Source organism: Rattus norvegicus, chromosome 11 (genome assembly GCF_036323735.1).
Source record: "Rattus norvegicus strain BN/NHsdMcwi chromosome 11, GRCr8, whole genome shotgun sequence".
NCBI lineage: Eukaryota > Metazoa > Chordata > Mammalia > Rodentia > Muridae > Rattus > Rattus norvegicus.
The window spans coordinates 69,077,537-69,100,160 of record NC_086029.1 but is presented as its reverse complement, the minus strand read 5'-3'; the positions used below and the strand labels follow the sequence as shown (position 1 = coordinate 69,100,160).

The 22,624-nt window shown below is 39.5% G+C and overlaps 1 protein-coding gene across 4 annotated transcripts in view; it reads left to right on the top strand.

The window, feature by feature from the left end:
- Nucleotides 1-829: 829 nt before the first annotated feature.
- The window catches only part of Btla (B and T lymphocyte associated), a 29,598-nt gene continuing 7,803 nt past the window's right edge, over nt 830-22,624 (top strand). For 2 of the 4 annotated variants that reach the window (XM_063270686.1, XM_063270685.1), the window contains exons 1-2: nt 838-7,249; nt 21,519-21,554. In XM_063270686.1, coding sequence (XP_063126756.1) covers nt 7,141-7,249; nt 21,519-21,554 — 145 coding nt within the window. In that variant the 5' untranslated portion in view covers nt 838-7,140. Of the gene's footprint in view, nt 7,250-17,752; nt 18,074-21,518; nt 21,555-22,624 lie in introns of all 4 variants that reach the window. The other 2 variants (XM_006248341.5, NM_213630.2) reach the window with 2 other exon arrangements.

Genomic DNA, 22,624 nt, shown 5'->3' with positions numbered 1-22,624 from the left:
TTGGCGTCCTTGGGCCCTTTCTTTGGAGCCTCATTGTGATTATCCTCTTTGTTGAGCAACTAGAATGACCTGCTTTCAGCTTCCAGGAAGCTGCTCCACTGCTCTGGGTTTCACGTGATCTCACAAGGGGCTCTAGTATACATTAGTGTATACTTATCACCACTACCACCATACTCTTTCTGAGAGAATGATCAAGCTCCTCGATCTTCCTGTGTTCTACAAAAAGAAACAAACAAGCCATCACCCAACTACAAAATCAAAACACATCAACGAACCAACCAACCAAAAAGCATTTCATTTTGCACTGAATTACCGTCATTTGCACGTTCCTTGTCTTAGTGTTAAGCTCTGTGGTGGTTGGAGATGTGGCTCCATTGGTAGAGTGCTCCCAGAGCATTCCAGAAACTCTGGGTTTGATTCCTATAAATATGGCATGGTGGTCCATGCTTGCAACTCTGGCACTCTGGAAGCAGAAGCAGAGAGAATCAGAAATCCAAGGTCATCCTTGGCAGCATAGTGAGTTTGGGGACAGCCTGGTCTATATGAGGCCCTGCATAAAAATAAAATAAAATAAAATAAAAATAGATAGTCCCATGCCAAGACAAATGTGATAGTGTGTTTCTGAAATGCAAATTTTCACTTTATTTTGTTTAATTCCCACTATGCCCTTGGATACCTTATTTTTAAAAAGTTAAAAAAGATTATGAACTCTGCACATTTGGTTTTAATGTGTGTTTTACTTATTGGCTAATATTTGGTTTATCCTAAATAATTGATTTAATAGCTTTTAACTAACTTTAATACCTTCCTACCTCCTAAAACACAGATGCCTGTTGTGAAAAATGTTACCTGTTGAACAAAGAGTGAAGGAACATTGAATGAAATATTGTATGCTGGATATTAGCACAATAGCTCAATATCACTGCACTGAGAGATGCTAAGACAGGGTCACGCATGCAAGGGTTCCATGGTAGGGAAATTTCTGTGAGGAAGAAATGGGAAGTAGCAAGACTATCCAATCACAGGGCAAGGTAATTTGAGGCAAAGAAAAGTAGGAAGTAGTGTGAGTATAGGGATGCAAGACCACCATGCAAACAGCCTTGTCAAGTCACCTTTGTTGTGCTCGGCACAACACAATGAAAGCATCTTTGTTGTGCTTAGCACAAAGGCTGTGATGAGTTGTCAGGGTCCAGAGACTTAAACCCCCTGCTCAATTACCGTCCTTATCATTGATACATTTTCTCCCTATTTCTTCTTTTTCTCCTCCTCCTCCTCCTCCTCCCCCTCCTCCTCCCGCTCCTTCTCCTCTTTCTTCTCTACCTCCTCCTCTTCCCCTACCCCTCTTCTTTCTTCTTCCTCCTCCTCCTTCCTCCTTCCTCCTTCCTCTTCCTCTTCTTTCTCTCTTCTTCCTCCTCCTATTCCTTCTTCCTCCTCCTCCATCTCTTCCTCCTATTTCTGAGACAGCCCAGGCAGCCCTTGAATTTAGATTCTCTTGCCTCAGTACCTCAAGTCCTGGGATTACAGGTCTTTACCACCAATCCAGGCTTCAGTTTATTTTATGCCAACAGTAAGACATGCTTTTACCTTAGAAAGTAAGTGACGTTGTAGCTGAATCTAGAACTCTGATTATGAAATGTGAAGTATGGTACACAAGTTTACAAAACTGACTGAAAAGGATTTTTGCAAACAAAAAAAGTATAATCTTTAATATATTTAAACCAGTCCTGTGAAAACTTCCTTTTGCAAGGTTTTCTTCACAGAATAATTTCATAGCTTCAGACCCTAGTATTTTACTGAGATCTTAAAGTTAAGCCATGTCAAAGTATGTGTATATCCATAAGAGATGAAGAAGTATGCAAATCAGTCCTAATGTTGGTTTCTCAAGGGGAGCAATAAAATAAAGATTTACAACGATGAGGTGTGTGTGTGTGTGTGTGTGTGTGTGTGTGTGGTGGAGGGAGAGAATATGAGGAGAGACAGCTGGAATTGGGGAGTTCTTGGGGGAGGGGTGGAAACATAGTGCAGTGGAAACTTTTTAGAATATGACAGTTACCTTATTGAGGACGCCTAGTAAAAATGGAGGATACCAAATCTGAAATGGTCATCTTTCGTAGCAAGGCAAGGCTTCTAGTAGTGGCACTGGGATGCACTCAGTTGAGATGTTGGCTGAGAGGAACCTATGGAGATCCCTAAACAACCTAGGCTGATGTTAGATAAAAGGTTGCTCCCTGAATACTGACAGAAGCAGCATTGCTGAGGACAGCTTCTACGGGACTCATTAAACAGGAAGAAACATAAAAGGGTCAATTTGGTACCTGTATGGACCTTTCATTTCTATGTTCTAGTCTCTTTGTATGGAGAGGTACTCTACAGGTTACAGAAAGAGAAACTTGGACATCAATCAACTCAGTCACAAAAATTTCAACCTACAATCTGTCCTGCATAGAACTTATGGGAATGGCCAACCAATGTTCAGTTTAACTTGAAGCCCATGCCATGATCCATGAGAGGGAGTCCTTGTCTTACACTGCCTGGATATCCAAGAGCCAGGGACTGGAGAGCCCAGAGACCAAAGGTAAAACCAAATAGAACTGGCAAAAACAAACAAACAAACCAAAAAACAAAACAAGAACAACAACAACAAAGAATCAATGAAAGGATTCCTAACGATACTCTGCTATACTCATAGATGGATACTCTGTCCAGTACATAGATGGGTAATCTGTCATCAGACATCAGAGAGGCTTCCTTCGGCAGCAGACAGTAGTGGGTGCAGAGACCCACAGCTAGACATTAGGATAGAGTCTAAATTAGTCCCTCCCCTTGGAGATCGGTGAATCTCTTGCCAGAGTAGGAAGAAAATGTATAGGCGTTAGAGAGGATGGAGGACATCAGAGCAAAGTAGACCTTTGAATCAGTTAAGCAGGGCTCGCAGAGACTGAAGCAGCAAGCAAGGTGCCTGTATGGATCTGAACCAAATCCTCTGCTTAGTGTTTTTGCGGGACTCTTAACAATAGAAACAGGAATGTTTCCTTTGCCTGCTATTGGGGCTCTTTCCCTCCTGTTGTTCACCTTGATATGAGGGCCTTTGCCCTGTCTTACGGTATCTTGTTATGCCATGTTGGGCTGATAGCTTTGGGAGGCCTGTTCTTTTCTGAAGAGGAAACAGAGGGGGAGTGAATCTGGGGAGAGGAGAGGTGGAGGAAGGAACTGGAAGATGAGGGAGGAGAAACTATAGTTGGGATGCATGGTATGAGGAAAGGATCTATTTTCAATGAAAAAGTTGGTTTTTCTTAAAATCAATGTTCGATGATATTTGATTAAAAAAAAGGAAAGCATATAACAAATACACTTTACACACATGCATAGGTTGTAAGAGAGCAGGTATTAAGATGAATAGGGATCCATACCTGTGCAAAGAGAGAGGGGAAGCAGGACTGGGGACAGGGAGAAATGAAAGTGTGCTGCAGGCCTGACACCCTTGGCCCATTCTTGATTCCAGATCAACAACTTCCCAGCAGCATCCCACGTTGGGTGAAAAGAGCAAATGCTTTACAACTTTCCTTGGTCCACTGTTGCAGGCAGCATATCGGGAACAGCAGGGCCTTAGGATAGGGTGGTTCTCAATGGAGAACATGCCGAGGGAGTTAACCTCTGGGGCTTGTGTCAACCGCTACTCCCAAGGCTAGCAGTAAACCTCTGTAGAGAGCAATGTGAGGGGCATATCTGGGTCTACTTTGGGTTTAAAAAAAAACCATAAGAACCAGCGAGTATCATATATGTGATGCCACATCTCAAAGGTTCACCACTTCTACCAGTCAATCAGTTTCTAGTTATCCTTTTAATCCAATTCATCAGAACTGTGTTTGCATATTTTTCAAAATAGGACCCTCTGGCCATATCTCTGTGGAATCTGAATTCAGTAGGCTGAGGGCAGGATCTAGGATTCTTAGTCATTTTGTAGCATGTATTCTGGCTGGTTGTATAGGTGACAGGGCTAGCAGTAACATTAGTGAGGAAAGCACATGCATTAGCATAGCAGTGGGTTTAGATGTGAATTGGTACTTCTGGAAGAAGCTACGGAATATTATTTGGTACTCAAGGGATTAAAAATTCAGGACTAAGGAGTGTTTGATTATGTCTAACATTGTTGTATCTAAGTTTGTGACTGCTGCTCTTCTGATCACCTGAAGAAAATATTACAGGAAATAAAGTTGCTTTATGATTCAAGAAAGTGACAGAGTCAGCAAGTGAGTGAAATAATTTGCTATGCAAGTAACTCTTGGGTTTTTTGTAAAGGTAATTTGCATTTTTTCCAAATTCTATTTTACTTTTTGTCATTCAACACAAAACTGGCAATGGACATGTGTTTTTAAAACTGTCCCTAGCATACAAAGAAAGCATTTCTAAGAGTGCAGTAAACTCATTAAATTTGCACATTGACATGGAAAGTACAAGTTTTAGATCAAGCAGTAAATGACTATAATGGGATGGTTGGAGATTTAAAAAAGAAAAACACCTAGCTACTGAATAAGTTATAAACACAAAAGCAAGACAGATTTACCACTGAGCAATGCATTTTTGAATCCGACTTCTTTCACTTCTTTACCAGAATAAAGTCAAGAGTAAGAATCTGGGTCAAAGTCTTGGCCAATGGCGCTCCCAGCACTTGGGGGGATAAATAGTCACATAGACTGGTAAAATACCAGCATGGACATCACTTACAATTCATTAAATGTTTTATAAGATTGTTCCAAATGTTATCTACTTAGTATGGATTCCTTTATATGAAAAGAAAATCATGAGACTGGGAAGATGGCTTGGTCAAGGTCAGTAAAACCCTTCCTGTGCGAGCCTGAGGGCCTGAGTTTAGATCCCTTGCAGAACATAAAAGGCCAGGTATGGTAGCACCTATTTGTAATTCCACTGCTGGGGGTGAAGGACAGATAGTGATTCCTGGAGCTCATGACCAGTTTCTCTTGTCAAATGGATGAGCTTCTGGTTCAGTGAAAGACACTGTGTAAAAAACATAAGGGGCAGAATCATTGAGAAAGACGTCTGGCCCCAGCAGAAGGCACACAGCATGTTCATCTACCGACATACACATTTACATACACCCACACGCACCAAAAGAAGAAGGAAGAGGAGGAGAAAGAAGAACGGGGAGAGGAGTGAAGGAGGAGGAAGAGGAGGAGGGAGGAGGGGAGAGGAAAACAACCACCAGAGAACTGTGAAGGTCTGAAGCTGACAGAGTTTACTTGTGGTTCGGATGGTATCTCAAGCTTTAGGAAGGGTGATTCAAGGTTTTTCTTCGAAACCCCTCAGGCCATTTTAGAGGTACATTGAGCCTTGCTTCAACTGCCAACAGGACTTTTGCATACCATACTGATCAGGGAAGGGGAATGAGTTGTATACAATGAACCATGAGCAGGGTGCCTCCTTGGTCAGCAGTGCAGATTCTAGAAGCTCAGCAGACTGACTGTATCACCTGGCGTGCCAGGGGTACGTTGCTATTTGCACTGGTTGGCTGAGTTCCTTAAATTCAGGAGCAGTGTTTATTCATGTTGGTATTCCAGCCACTATGGCTTATCTGTTTGAAGGAATAACTACACAGTTGGCATTCCCTCTAGGCTCCGCCCCTGTTACCTGGCAACAGCAAGGTGTGCCTGATTCCCTATAAAAGAGGATGTTTGCTCCCTCCTCACTCTCCTCTTCCTTCTCTGTCTCTTCTCTCCCCATTCCCCTCCCCCCTCTCTCTCCATGTGTTCTTGGTGGGCCCCTATTCCTCTCCCTCTCCCTTCCCCCTCCCTTTCCCTCTCCCCCTCCCTCAACTTTTCCCTTTCCCTCCCCTTCCCTTTCCCTCTCCTCCTCCCTTTCCTCCTCCTCCTCCCCCTTCTCCCTCTCTCTGCCTTTCTCTGTCTCTACTCCCCCAACTCCCCTCCCCATGCCCTAAATAAACTCTATTCTATACTATACTGCAGTAGTGTGGCTGGTACTTCAGGGGGAAGGGATGCCTCAGCATGGGTCCCCCAGAGGCACCCCTTCCATACCGTGCATCCACCAAACACATCTCTGGTTTCTTTTCCTTTTTTTTTTTTAATAAAACACAACATACACTAACTGGAGTTTGGCCTTGGAAGGATACTGATGGACGTATCATCAGCCTCTGAGGGACAAAAAAACTCTCAATTTCATGCAATGAGTAAAAATGCACAGGTGCCAACCCTTCATCAGGAGTTACCGAGTTCCTGTTGTGATAAGCTAGTGATTAAATGTGAGCTGCGAGCCGCAGCCCCTCACAACCCTGAGCTATCCAATTCTGAACTTTTCCCATTTCTTACTTTACTGCTTTATCTAGACAACAACCACATAAAACATATGGAAAATGAAAGTTTCCTTTAATTGGTATTCAAGATCTCATTTTGCTTAGAACTTTAATATTTAGGAAGAACACATAGCCAGTACTAACGGTGAGCCTGTTCTGCTGATAGGCATCTACAGTCTGAAGGAGGAGGCCCTCCCCTCCTCTGTGGATGAAATGTACCCTGTCAGTCATTTTCTCCATCACGTCAGCTAAGCCTTCATTGGTTTCATGACAAAAAATGTTCTCATCTTACTGTGCCATGGTGGGACCATGGGGGGAGGGTTGTAAGATACGTTACACTGATGAAGAATAATAATCATAATCTACGAAAATGGAAAATGTATGCTCACCACAGGTACTTTTAGTATAAATTCCTTGACCCTGATTTGATCAAAATCTAAACCTAAAGACTGTAACAATTTAGATTTTTTTTTTTAAGTTTAATTGTTCACTTTGAGAAAAACCTCAAGGTTATGCAAGAACGGTGGCAGAGCGGAAGCAAGGAGCCAGCTGCTCTGCACATCAGAGGGCTTGAAAGAGAACAGCAGATTGGATCAGAAACAAAGCCACAGCGGGCCTCTCGCTTTCACAAATCCTTCAGGCTGCTCATACTGTCCTCTCCCACCAGGTCTCCTGATTTTATTTTATTTTAATTAATTAATTTTTCCCCTAAGATTCTGCTAGGGTGAATAATATGACCCAGCTCTGAAGATCTCCAGGGAGGAAGAGGAAGCCTTCTACTTGAAGAGTTTCCTCTTACCTGACATTGGCTGGGAATGAAAACACTGCCTGCCATGCTTGTCACTCCCCGGTCCTTTAGGGAATTCTTCATCCTTCTTCTGGGCCTCTGGAGCATCCTTTGTAAGGAACCTACTAAGAGGATCGGTAAGGGACCTACTAAGAAAACTGGTTTTCTTCCTCAGGGTTCCTGTCAGTGATAGTTTTCCTTATTGAGCTTGCTCTGTGGAGAGGGATGCTCATGTCCAGGGTGTAGCTCAGAGTGGTGAGTCACATTTGCTTCTTGAAAATGCCACAGGATGTAAGTGAAGCTAGGGCCTGCTAATCTCCTGCTCACAGAGCCAAAACTGATCCACAACTTGAGCTAAGTCTCCTATAACCAGGTCCTGATGGTAAGTGAAGAGATTTGAGCAGATGTTATAAACACTTAAGTACAGATTTGTCACTATTACAAAAATCTCTGTGGCTGCCTTGCTAGTGGGAAAGATATGTTATGGTCTCTCTAGACAGATGTCAGCAGGATGCTGTGGTGCTTAATAGGCTGGGAAAGTGGTTGGATATTGCCATGGTTACTCTCAAATAATGTTCAATCTAAATAGGATCCCTCCTTGTTTCTGTGGTGTCCTACGAGGATGCTGTGGGGTGGGCTATGAGAATACCGGGTGGGCTTCACGCTGTGAGGCTGAAGAACAGAGCGTGAGTGTTGTTTCAGTTTTGCTGGACCGGATGATTCATAAGTGGTTGCTGACTGAACATGGGAAATAATTCTCCATAGTTCATGAAGTCACTGCCTGTAATGCTGGGGACTCTTGGGTTATTGATGAAACTCTTCCTGGCTCATCCCCACAAAACCTTTATGTTAGCCAAACTTGTAATCCCTTCTGTATCTTGAAGGCTCTTGCGACTTTGTGCCTGCACAAGAACCGAGCACTGTAGAGGGGGAAAGCCTGCGAATGATCAGCAGAAGTCTCTCATTGCTCAGTTAATTCTGGGCTCAAGCACATTTTCAGATGGTATCTTCCATTATTACGTATGTAGCAACTGGGCACATTCATGTTGACCTGAAAATATGACCACTGAGGTCCTGTGGAATATTATCTTGAAATGTAGAACTGTGAAGTTTAGAATTCAGCTCTGATGTCACCAGACCACCTAGCCAGGGGCAGAGTAGACCCTCTCCTCAGTCATCCAAGCCCTTCTTTACTATTACCCATCCCCGAGCGACAGGTAGAGTCAAATATTAAATGGAATCTATTTAATTCTAAGGGATCTACTGTAGACTAGACTCTGTGAAACAAAGGAACTATTTTTAGTTTTGCATCCCAACTGGGGCTGTACTCTGCATCACGTTCTTCTACCCAGTGCGCTATAATCCAGTATTTAAGCACAGAAACTTGGTTATCAGGATTGGATTATCTACTTTCTGCCGCTTACATTATGGACTCAGTTTTCTTTCCTGTCTTAGCTTTCCTTTCTTCATTAAAAAATATATAATTACACCTAATAGTTGGTCTTTTGTTATGCCTGTAGTGCCTAGCTATGCTAAGTACATGTAATTAAAGCTTGATAAATGTTAATGGTGATCTTTGCTAATAGATTTTTTTCTCTCAGTACCTCTGGCAAAATTCAATTAAATGAGAACTTAGGTTTAATATTAATACCTTAAGTAGCTCTGGTTTTTAACTTATTTCATCTTTTCAAAATTGTCAAATACTGCATACACACACACACACACATACACACACACACATATATATGAAGTAAGTTATAATACAGTCATATATTGTAGAATGTTTAAATCAGTTAAACTAAATTGCCTATGACCTCACATACTAATTATTACATTTACCCAGATCTTAATTTTAAAATAATTAGCTATAGTCACTCTGTTGTGACTAAAAACATTTTAGTTCTGTCTAGCTCTGATCTCTTGATTTGTTATTAATGTCTCACTAATACTTGCTTCAAATACTTAGTATCCTGTTTGAAATTTTTATCCCCAAATGTAATAAATCTATCTATCTATCTATCTATCTATCTATCTATCTATCTATCTATCTATCTATCTATCTATCTTGAAATGGAAAGAGTTAGATAAGCACAGGCCATGTGCCTTATTCAGCAGTTGTTATGGTGGGTTGCAGTGTCACTTATATTGAGCTACTAACATAGATTGGCTCAGTGGTAGAGGTACTTGCTGTCAAATCTGATAACTTGTGTTCAATCCCTAAGACTGACATGGTAAAGGGAGAGAACCAATCTCTCTCTCTCTCTCTCTCTCTCTCTCTCTCTCACACACACACACACACACACACACACACACACACACACACACACTCCAGTGCACATGCACATACACATGTGCATATATGCACTAAATAAATGTAATAGAATATGTTTAAAAACAATACAGGTTGAGAAGGAACATTTGGTGAGTGTTGGAAGGGTAATTCAGTGGTAGGGCACTCACCTAACATCCATGAGTGCCTAGACACTATCCTCAGCACCCTGCTGTCCCCTCCCTTCAAAAGAAGAATATAATAGATAATCTTTTATAAAAACTTATTCTTTTGGACAAAACCTATGGTGAATACATTCCTTAAAATTATACTAATGACATAAACAGCCTTTATAGCCTGAAGAATTCCTATAACTTTCAATAACTATGGAGTTCTTTACAACACTATATACTCAGCTTATTTAAGGATGGCTTGAAAATATTTCCCACGGTTATAGTAATATGAAATGCCCAGAAGGTGTGTGTTTGTGTTTGTCAAGAGTGGGAAAATACAGAGAAAAACTCCCCAAGTTTCAAGAACGTCATTTCTCTCCTGATGGAAATAGAGTACAAATCACTGCTCCTCATGACGCCTGAAAGACAAAAATCAAGTTGAGCTGGTAGGACTCGTTAACATTTTTTGCCTCTTCCCTAATTGCTGTGTTCATCTAATGAACAACCTGGAGTTCACATCCATCATAAATAGTCCATGGTTCCTAAGTCATCAGTAGGAGAAACTCAGGTATTCAGCTTTGAGCTGGATGGTGGGGGCTCATTTCATTTTTGTTTGTGACACTAGAAAAGGAAAGTGAACACTGGGGAACAAGTGGCAGTTTTTTAATCACAGAGATATCTGTCAACCATATCTGGCGCTCGAGATCCAGTGAAGCTCAGTGTAGCAGTGCCATCTCTGTAGCAGACTGTATTGGGAATGTTAGCAAATTTATTGAAGGGAAGTGCAAGTGGACTTCCCTGCGCCTTTCTGACTTAACATACTCTTACTGAGCATCACAAGGAATGACTTTCCCTTGACAACACTTGAAAAATCTCATGCTGGTTTCTGACAGAATGGGAGAGCAGCTCTACTGTCAACACTGTTAAGGTTGGCTTCCCTTCCTGAAAGCTTTGTGATCAAGGTAGAGGACCTAGCATCTATGGAAGTCCAAGATCCACCTGTAACAGGTAGTCAGTGTTCCCCTGACCAGAAGGGTTCTGTGGCTTATCAGTATGAACCATTATTCCTTGGAGTCATTAAACTGTCCAAAACTTTCTGTCATTCACTGGAGATGTTTATATATTTTCTACCAAACTAACAGCCAGAATCACACCCTTGACATATAGAATGGACGAGCAGTTCCATGAAGTGGAATGCATGTGAAGCCTCTGAGCTGGGGGGCAAAGGCAGTGAACAATAGGACAGAAGCATAAGAAGACAGCTGCCCCATAGTTGACACATAATGAAGTATGGAGAGCCAACTTTAAAACAGTCAAAGACAAAGCCTTTTAGTTTGTAGTTTTGGCTGTGTCCATCAAGCCTTGTTGGTCAGTGTAATTCCATAATGTTATTTTTTATATAAAGGAATTACAGCTTCATACAGCATGTTCCTTTTCCATGTCTCTATTTGTTTGCCTGTCACAGATCCCATTCATTCCATATCACTGTTAATCCCATGAAAGCAATTAGGATTAATTTTTCAGAACAGAGGTACTTGGGGAAGACCTTTGAATTTCTATTTTGTCACTGACACTCACTGGCTTTATAGCTTTTGACAATTACGTATGTGCCAGTTTTATAAATCTATATTATTATAAAAATAGAAATGCCTGGTATTTATTGTTGCTAAGTATAATCTGAGTGTGGTGATAAGAACTTTTTCTACACATTCTCATTCACAATAAGTCTTTGGATCACAGCCTGTGCCTTGGAGTAAGCAGTGGACCTGGGCCCAAGTCTTTCTTTCAATACTTGGTGACCTACGACAGGTGGCTCATTTGTTCTCTAATCCAGTTTACTCAACTTAAATAAGAGGACAGTGCTAGTAACTACCTTATAAAATCACCATGGTGATATATTGAAACACTATATGTTTGATTTCTTAGTCAGGATCAGTCAACTTATAAACTGTCAAATTTTATAATGGTGAAAAAATGATAGGAATTCAGTAGAAGATACACTTCAAAATTTTGTTATTTTCCAGACTAACAATACATGTTATGATAGTATTTTGCAATGCTGTAGCCCTACTTAACTGTGTAATCGCTAAGATAAACAACCAATACAGTCCAATACACCATGTCACAAGCTTTTTTTTTTTGGTTAGCTATACTTTAAAATCACATGAGGTTATCACTTAGTTATGAAACAGACTTTATATTGGTTTATTTTGAGTAACTGTAGGCTAATTTATTTTGAATTAGTTTAAGGCAGAATAGGTTAATATATGATGCTTGATAGACTAGGTTTACTAAATTCAATTTGACTTAAAATATTTTTCTAAATTATGATGGATTTATCAAGACATGATTTTACCATAAGCCAAAGATCACTTGTATATATGATACCCCAAAGTGCTTAGCACATAGTAAGAACTTAAGAATTATTTGTCACCCCTCCATTTGCCTGATTTTGTGCTAGAACTGGGAGGTGTGTAATGGCACTTTGATAAGGGAGATTTGGTGCCCTTGTAAGTAACTAGTTATGAGTAAGATGAAGTTCTAGAATTATCTGCCAGACATGGCTTAATTTGCACATCTGCTCTCTTGATAACCTCTCAAGATCTCTGCTTGTTCCACTTTAAGTATCTCTAGAAGAAAAAAAATACCATGGTATTTTAAACCCAAAAAGTTTCAAAATTATTGATAAAAATAAGAGATGTCTGGCTTAATGTCTCTGATAATCATATACAACTAAATTTAAGAGATACTCTAAATTCTTTCTCCAAATGTCATAGTAACTATTAAACATTCTGGACTTAGAAGAAACCATGTTGAAAAAGAAAAAAAAAACAAGAGAAATGTAAATATTTCATATATGACTATAAAGACGTATATGCTTTAAGTGGAAAACTAATAAGTGACTATGACAGTTCTTCCAATTGTCTTACTTGTGGTCTCTACTGTATTTTAAGTGGTGTTGTATGAATTCATACCATGCACTTCCCATGGATCAATGCTTTCAAGGTCCATCTGACAGTGGCCTCAGCTTTCACTGAATTCTTTATTCTTGACACCAAGGCAGAAGGCTGCTTTCAACAGTGAGTCTTTCACAATTACAGTTCTGATTTACACACACACACACACACACACACACACACACACACACACATGCACGCACGCACGCACTTCTTCTCTAGGTACTTCTACAATTTCTGGGAATATCTGACTTATGGAATAGGCTCATTTACCATAAAGTAATACATTTAACCAAAACTGCAAAACATTGAGTGGCTTTTGAATGGAGTGCAGGTCCCCCAGTATAGTCTCAAGTTACTGTGTTTCTAATTTTGTTACTGTGCCAGCTAGCTTATGATGGGAAGATGATTCTTTGATTTTTTTTGATACAGCACCTATAATTTTCTCAAGTGTATGCCCTTATGTCTTGGGATTGTTAATATGCAATTACAAGACTGGTTCATGGACTAGTCTGTGCTGGGTGTAGGCCGCTACCTCAAAGGATTCCTACATGTAGGCCGCTACCTCAAAGGATTCCTACATGTAGGCCGCTACCTCAAAGGATTCCTACATGCCAATTTTCTAGGGAAGATGCAGCTGTGTTCCCAAGTGAGTGTAATTTCTGCACTTCACTATCCCTATCCTTGAAAATAAGCAGACTAGATTATTGAATATTATCTAGAGACCATCTCCTCTGTCCTGATTATGAAGATTATTTTCTACACTTGTAGCCTCTCCAGCATGTTTTCTGAAGCATTCCTTTGTTGTTTATGTATCACAGTATCTCCTGATAGAAGCTAAAGGGATTCTCGGCTAGTATAATACAAATATTAATATGCCATTGATAATAATTTTATTTTTCTAAAACAGTTTACATTTTTATGTTCATCTCTAGCATTGTAACTCAAATTAATCTTTATTCTTTTTTAATTGATTTCACTCAATGAATGAAACCATTTTTGAAGTTTCTACTTGTAAGAAATTTTCAGCGGAGGGTTGGTAACTTTCAGTTGGAATTTGCTTTATAATAGCTGTAATCAAGGCAACATAGTTGGAGCAATCATAGCATAATTTAAGGTATTTTTAAGGAGTGCAGATGGTATTAACTGTGATAACAAGAGGACTAGATTTTTTTAGAAGTGGGGTTTGGCTCAGGTTCCTCCTCTTTTCATGAAATCTTTCTTGAGCAACTCATCCAGAGGTGTTTTCCCCTTTTTGAGGATCAGAAAGATACGAGATTACTTCATGTCTAAGGTTAAAAAAAAGTCTAATGGTAAAATTTTGGTAGAAACCATCATGTGGCAGTAAGATGTCTCCATCTTGAGTATGGGCAGTAAGAAGGTACACTATCCATCCTATCTACTGTTGACGATTGCCATGTAGTATTAGTTCTCAACAATGTCTATGTTGACTGATCCTGATTATGAATCTGTGTATACAGTTCATATGGAATAGAACACACAAGTAGCTTTTGGAAGCCCTTTAAAAAGACTTCTCCATTTCTAAAGGCCCACAAAGAAATATACTGGCAAGTGAAAGCCTGGGGTGGCAGCTATTTTTTTGATCTTACTATACATATTTTCATTTTTTTAACATCAAAAATTCCCTATGGGATATGAATGTTTAAGAAAAACAGTAGGAACAGTAATATAAAGGACAAAGTGAGTAGGCGTTGCCAGATAAGCCAGAGCTAAAACCAGTTGTGATTCTGCCCTCTTCAGAAATGTTTGCTTGAAAAGACACTGCAGTCAAGGGTAGCTGAATGCATCTTGAGTGTCACACAGTTGACTGGTGTATTTTGAGGCAGGCAGAAAAGAATTGTCAATGGGCTTCTCAGATAGAAAATTGGAACTGTGACATCTGACTCTGGGGACCATTCTTGACCCACTAACATCAGTTATAGGCTTTGAGGATAATAATAAGAAGAACCCAGCTTTAGTTACACCCAGAGGGATTGATCTTGAAATTCTGTTCCAGCTGATGTGATCGTCAATCACCCTTATCCTGGGGGAAATAATACTCAGAAGCCACCATGTTTCTATCATCCCATTCCTGGTCAGTGAGGTAGTCAGGGCCAGTCACTACCTCTTCCTGCATGTAATTCATGAGCTCCTCTCAATCGCATAGTCACAGAATACTAAACACGAGCAGTAGGTTCACCTGTGCTGTTAGCATGAGGTAGCCGTTCTCTGGTTGAGCAGGAACCACACCTGTCAAGAGTGGTTCATTCACCAAAAGGGCAGCCCAGCCTCCAGCAACCCATCCCAGCAGCTCATGCCAACTGCTTTGTACTCGGGGACAGTGGTATTGATGTGCATGTTTCTTTTCCATATGAAGGCGAATTCAACAAGGGCAGAGCACATTCCCAATCCCTATAGCCTCTAACAATGAGTATACAAGACTCCTCTCTACCCTGCTTTTGAGCTCAGATGCATTTGAAGGGAAACAGAGTAGTACACAGTAGATTTATTTAGAAAAAGTACTTATCATTATGTAATCGTTTCGTGAATTGAGCAGTAACCTCATTGAGGATGGTAGATATTTGTCCACAACCACTTGTTTTTCAGATGTACTCACGAAAATGAAAAAGGATGTGAACTGACTAAGGTCTCTCAGCCTGAGAGAGGAACAGCCTTTGGAGGCAGGGTTTCACTTGGCCTTTCCACCCTTGGCTTCCTTGCCTTTTGTCACAAATCTGACCACATCAAGTATTGTATAATCAGTGCTTCCTTTTGGTTAGAGGCCTTACCATTTCTCTTCAAGTTTTTGAAAATCCCAGCCTCATAACTTACCTTTTAATTTGCTTTCTGGTTTATTCTAGAAAATTTGAGGCAACTCAACTATGAAGTCCTAAAGGGAAGTTGTTTGCAAATTCAATATAGTTTTAAATAAGTCAGTAATCAGAGATGCTAAAAGTTCTCTGCATGCTTCTAGTCACCGCTTGACTCCTGAAAATTCAATCAAATTTCAGTTATTTTATGCAAGAGTTGATGAGATCTGGGGACAGTTACAGTGAGGATTTATTAAGTGTTAGGAAGCATTTAAAATAAGGCCGCAAGCATTCTTCATTTTTAATGGAAGCTTTGACTCTAATCTCATTTAGGCATCATTATAGCTCATGATTCCATAAATCTCTTCAGAAAAAATACTCAAGGATGAAAGTTAGTGAGGAGGCAGAGTAGGTAAAAAGAATAGTTCAATCAAAGGCATGGTGGAGCACACCTCTGATTCCATCACTAGGCATTGGAGGCAATTGGATCTGGGAGTTTGAGGTCAGCCTTGTCTATATAGTGAATTCCAGAATGGTCAGGACTACAGTGAGACCCTGTCTTAAAAATTCAAACCAAAACAACAAAAGAAACCAGGAAAGAATCATAAAGGTGGAAGAAAAAAACAGAGCTACTTTAAGATCCTGTGCTTAGCCTTATGTTTAATATGAAAAGAGAAGGACAACTGTGCCACAAAAGACTAAATAAAAAGGAATCTTCACCTATCTTGCTTATTTTGTTTCACCAGCTAAGGGAATCCAATCCAGTAATTTCTAGATGCTTAAGATATATGTTATATGATGTAACTGATACCCAGAAGCTTCTAAAGTTGGTCATGAACATGCCTTTTCCTCTAGTCCTTTCATGGGTGGGTCTCAAAAGGAGCAATGAAGTCCTTCAGTTAGGAGAATGAACCCTTACAAATGACCGTATCCTGAGCAACTGAGCCTTGAACCTTTGAAGCCAGTCTCCGTTTTGAAGTAATAATGCTGGTTGAATCTTTTGTAGACCAAATTGCATACTTGTTTGTTTCAAGAAAGGGGTGTAATTAAGCGTAATTTTAAGTTTTATGATTTCTTGTTTTTCATATAACACAATTATAGGTTAATTGTCAAATAGTAATGAAATTGTAAGAGCTATGTGTAAAGTGAGGTAAATTTGGCATCTTACATTGTCTATCTTTTCTGCTTAAAGAAAACCTTTTTATTTATGTGTGTTGGCTTTAGGTTTACCTTGATGTGTTTTCAAGGTAAAGGATAATAAGTTAATGATAAAAAGTAATTTTGTAAGTTAATGATAGAATAGCTTATTCAATGACATAGAATTTCAGGAGAACAATAACCTACAGAATCAACTAAGCTCATATGGTCTCATAGAGAATGCAGAAGAAATCACCTGACATGAATGGGTCTGTGGTAGGCCCTCTGCATATATGTTATGATTGTTTAGCTTGGGATTTTTGTTGGGCTCCTAACACTAGAAGTGAGGGTGTCTCTGACCCTTTTACCTGCTCTTGGGCCCCTTTTGTCCTACTGAGTTGCCTCATTCAGCCTTGATATGAGGATTTGTTCCCAGTCTTATTGTATCTTGCTATGCATATATGGTGGATGTCTCTGGGAGGTCTGTTCTTTTCTGAAGGGAAAGGGAAGAGGAGTGAATCTAGGGGAGACATATGGGGGTAGAAGGAGCGGAGGAAGGGAAACAGTGGTCAGGATATATGAGAGAAGAATAAAGAACAAATTTAAAATTCAATTACAAATAAAACAAAGCGAAGAAAGAAAAAAGAAAGAAAGAAAAGAAAAACAAAGAAAATAACCAAGTACTATGGGGAAGTAAAATAATTCCTTAGTGTACTGTAGTACACTTCAGTACTTAGTGTACTGAAATGCTGGTATTAGAAAATGTGATTACAAGCTAAGAAGTAACAAAACAATGCTAGTAAATTACACAGTGAAGGCCTCATTATGACTTTAAACTCTCAATTTTCCTAATTATTAGCCTATAATCATGGGCATTCTCTTATTCAACCTCATCTGTAAAACAGAATTTATATTATATTTTTGGAAAGGAAATTTATTTTGCTTGCTTGCTTGTTTGTTTGTTTGAAGCAGTGTTTCTCTATATATCCCTGCCTGTTTTAGAACTATTCTGTAGACCAGGCTGGCCTTGAACTCAGAGATCTGTCTGTCTGTGCCTCCAGAATACTGGGATTAAAGGGATACACCACCATCACCCAGTAACATAATTTATTTTTAAGGCAAATATTTATTATGTGCCAGCTGTGCGCCACACAGGAATACTGAAGGTAAAGTATAGAAAAAGAAGAAAATTATGGAATTATGCACGAGAAAAACTTTGGTGGAAATTATTGCAGTGGTATTTATGGTTCTTCTGAGAGAGAGCACTGATTCCAGTTTTGCTTTTGTGTTTTAGGTGAAGAATGCAGAGTGCAACTTAAAATTAAGAGGAATTCTAGCCGCTCTGCCTGGACAGGAGAGTTATTTAAAATTGAATGTCCTGTGACATACTGTGTTCACAGACCTAATGTGACTTGGTGTAAGCACAATGGAACAAGATGTGTACCCCTTGAGGTTGGACCCCAGCTGCACACTAGTTGGGTTGAAAATGACCAGGCTTCAGCTTTTGTTCTCTATTTTGAACCAATACATCTCAGTGATGACGGGGTATATACCTGTTCTGCGAACTTGAATTCTGAGGTTATTAATAGCCACTCAGTAGTCATCCATGTGACAGGTAAGTGATCTACCCCAGACCATCTCTAGCTTTGTATAAAATCATGTTTCTGTGAAAGAGATAATTCAGACTTTCAGGTGCTTCACTTGTGTCACATCCGCAATCCACCACATCTCTCAGATTAGGACAGTCATGAGCAAATAAAGTAGGAGACAGGACTATGAGGTCAAGATCAGTAGAAGAAAAATAACAGAAGTCGCTGGTCTTTTGGGATACAGGATTTACCTGTGTAACCCTGGCTGTTCTGGAACTCACTTTGTAGACCGGGCTGGCCTTGAACTTAGAGATCTGTCTACTTCTGCCTCCTGAGTTCTTGGATTAAAACCATGCATCAACAAACCAGGTGAAGTTATTGACTATTTTGCCTTTAGAGATTAAAACATTTTTTAAAAGAATTATTTATTTGTTCTATGTATATGAGTACACTGTCACTGTCTTCAGATGCACCAGAATAAGGCATCGGATCCCATTACAGATGGCTGTGAGCTACCATGTAGTTGCTGGGAATTGAACTCAGTACGTCTTGAAGAACAGTCAGTGCTCTTAAGTGCTGAGTCATCTCTCCAGCCCCCGAGATTATTTGACAAGTTCAAAAATAGATCACAAGTATTATTTTCGGTTTTGTATTGGCTTTTATTTTATTTTTCTGTTGTTGACTTTTATTGATTAGAATTTGTAGAAGTTATGTTTGGATGCTCTGACAGGCACACACGTTTTAAAAGTACTAATTCATACTTTGCCCATAGGACAACTTGCATGTTTTGATTCCTTGTTCCATAGAACTTTCCAGGACCTCCCATTCCCTGAGTCTTTCAATTTGTTCTAGGAGTGAAGGCAAGACAGGCAGGTAGTAAGGTAGGGACACTCAAGGTGAACAAAAGACAGACAAGTAAAAATGGAAAGGCAGGAGTAATAGAGGGTAGAGGACAATCAGTTTATGGGCATCTTTCAATAATACTATCCTCCCTGCTGAGACACTGGTTCCCTAAGAGTGGGAACTTCCATTCATCATTGAGCCTGAAGCTCTAGCCAGAAAAAAATTGTCAAGAATAAGAAATAAAAGGTACTGAAAATGGAATTAGAGTAAAAGCATCTCTTTTCATGGGTGAAATGACCTTATATTTAGAAAAATGCATAAAACTACTAACATTAATTAATATTTGAGTTCAGCAAAGTTTTAGAAAAATCTATCAACACATAAGTATTAACGGGTTCTATGTGCTAGCAATGGATAATCTGAAAAGGTTGTTAAGTAAACAATTCCACTTATAACAAATTAGAACCTACAAGGTACTAATAAGCAACAGACTAGTAGACAGAACCAATAAAGCATGATAAACAAAGAAATTAAAGAATATGTAAAAATACTCTATTGTCATCAGTTTGGAAGACTTACTATTATGGAGATGACAGTCCCCAAGATCCAATATCATCTCCATCAATCCATACTTCTGAAAACTTTTAAAAGAGATGTAAGAGCTGATTCTGAAATTCACATCATATTGTAATAGACCAGAGTAGTCAAAATAATCTTGATAAAGAAGAGAGTTGGAAGACCTATTTCAAGACTTATTATTAAAATATAGCTATTTAAATACTGTGGTGAGATCAACATAGTAGAATTCATAGTCTAGGATAAAATTCTGTACATGATAAATACATTTTTTACATTATTTTTATTTTCTGTGTGTGGGTATTTTAGTCTGCATATATGCCTATGTACCGTGTATATACCTGGTGCTGGTGGGACTGGAGTTATAGATGTTTTTGATCTTCACGTGAGTTCTTGAAATTGAATCTGGGTCCTCTGGATGAACAGACACTGCTCTTGATCACTCTTGATCTCTATAGCTCCTCAATCACATTTTTGTTTATTTTTGTTTTGCTTTGTTTGTGTTTTGAGACAGGGTTTCACTGTATAGTCTTGGCTGGCCTAAAGTGAGGGTGTAGACTATGCTAAACTTCAGTCCTGCTTTCCATTGCCTCATCTATGTACATTTATACTCACGTGTACATATACGTGTCTGTACACATGTGTACATGAAGGCCAGAGGTTGACATCTGGTGTCTTTCTCACTTGTTCTTCCTCTGACTTTTTGGAGACAAAGTCTCTCAGTGAACTTGGGACTCAACTGAATGGTTAGGCTGGCTAGTGACTGCCCCACGATGCTCCAGTTACTCCTTCTTCTGTACTGGATTACAGACAGGAATAGTCCTGTTTTGTCTCTTATGTGGATACTGAAGACCAATGCAGGTCTTCAAGATCACACATGTGACCCATCTCCCCAGGTCCAACCTTGTCACATCTCTATCATCATCCCTTTACACCACTGTCATCCATTTCAGAATATCCATTTTTATCTGTCACAGCTATACTTTTCCTTTCAAACCCAGCTTATTGCCCACCTTCTCTATGAAGCCTCCAGGATTACCCTCATGCACTTAGACTACAAACAGCCTGTTTATTTGCTTACTGTTTAAGGTCATTTATCACACATTTCCTTTCCCCATTGCATTATACAAAGATAAGTCAAATTCCATAAAAAAATTATAGTGCCTTACAACATAGAAATCATGTCTTTCTTTTTAGGTTGTTTTTCTTTGGTAGAAGTCAAATAATTTCCTTTTAGAATTAGTTTAAATTTTAGCTGGATATGTAGAATCTTTTTAGGAAAACAGTGATTACCAGGAAAGAGTTAAAATATTTCCTTTGTTTTTGAACCTGAGAGTGCTAAGGGAACTGCTGATGAAATGAGGAAAGTAATATGTCCTGAAACTATGCCCATGCTTGTAATCAGTACATTTTGGAGATATGATACGTGTGTTTTGCCCCCCACCCCTTGAAATTTCTTTTTGAGGTGATATTGGGAATGTCCCTATCTTTGCATATGACTCTTGCAAATAAGAATATATAAATACATATGCTTCTCAGTTGTCTCAGGTCAGTTTCTGATCAGTGACAGTGGGTGCAGAGAGATGAGCGTTGAGTGAGTAGGTAGGAAGTAGGAGAGCCACCATGTTTGTTTCAGAATCTGTACCTGGAATGCCACTCAGAGCATCTTTTCCCTGTGGCCATCCATATTCTCTTGGAGCACTTGCTGGTTGCATATTATGTTATGTTGTAGGTGGCAGAGATCACACATGTTCTGTGTGTCTTTATATTTAAGGGATGAGGATGAGAGGGCCAAGGTTCAGATGAAGGTTGTACTTTGTTGATAGTAGTCCTTCCTTAGGCTTGAAAAGAACTCATTTGCTTTGTGTACCATGATCTCAAGGTGAAGATCTGTGAATTGTGCAAACTGAACTTGGCCTTGATTGTTGGCTTCTCTGTTGTTGTGCCAATACTAGAGTCCTTTTTAATTTGCCCCGACTTTGAGGTAACTTTGAGTACCACCTGTGGGTTTTCTCAAGCCATTTTAATACTCAAGCTTGTTTTCTATTTCAGAAAGGACTCAAAACTGTTCAGAACACCCTCTAATAAGTAAGTATCAAGTCAATCAAAATTAGCAAGATAAATAGTGGAAATAAGGTCTTCTTAAATGAGTTTGTTTGTATTAGATTATTAGATTATTGTTTGCCATCCAACTGCCTCCCCCAGGACAGCTGTGCTTGCCGTTGGCTGCTTGCCAAGCTAAAGAGCAGCTGCAGTGCACTCACCACCACGCTGTATCACTACACTAGATGCCCATTGTATCCCTCGCCCCATTTCCCCTGATTGTTCTCATCCTCAAAGAAAGGATCTAGGAGGAAATCACTCATGTAATCCAACACTTTACTTCACTGCTTTGGATACTATGGTAACTGAAATCCCCAAGCAAAATACATCATATCTCAGAATAAATGCACATAAAAAGCAGTTTCACAAAATCCACAGATAATTGGGTTGTTTGAATTCTGTGCTATGGTAATGGAGGGGTATCCTGTGTGATTCAAGGAGTTTATCAAGCCCCTGGGCTCTCCTCACTAGAGGTAGATAAATCTTCCACCTTGTGATACCAGCAATGTCTCCAGAAACTACCATGTTTCTAGGGGATGAGGAATTTTCTGAATGAGAACCATTTCAGTAGCCTGTATCCAGATATTCTCCAGCTTTTTAAAAAATGTAAAGCATAAGCTTTTTAAAAAAGATTTATTTATTTATTTATTTATTTATTTATTTATTTATTTATTTATATGAGTACACTGTAGCTGTCTTCGGGCACACCAGAAGAGGGCATCAGATCTTATTTACAGATGGTTGTGAGCCACTATGTGGTTGCTGGGAATTGAACTCAGGACCTCTGGAAGAGCAGTCAGTGCTCTTAACCTCTGAGCCATCTCTCCAGTTCATTCAGTTTATTTTTGTATCATTAAAAAAAAATCCACTATCTTTGATTCACTGAGGTGTGGATAAAAACCTCTAAGTTTCGGCCAACCTTGATCATACAGCAGCCTGGTGATTGTTGACACTGAAATGAGCACTGTCGAGAGGTCAAGCAAAGCATCCTTGGCAGAAGTGAAAGTATTTGTTGTTTGGAGATAATAGCTTATGAGAGGAAGCAAAAGTACAGC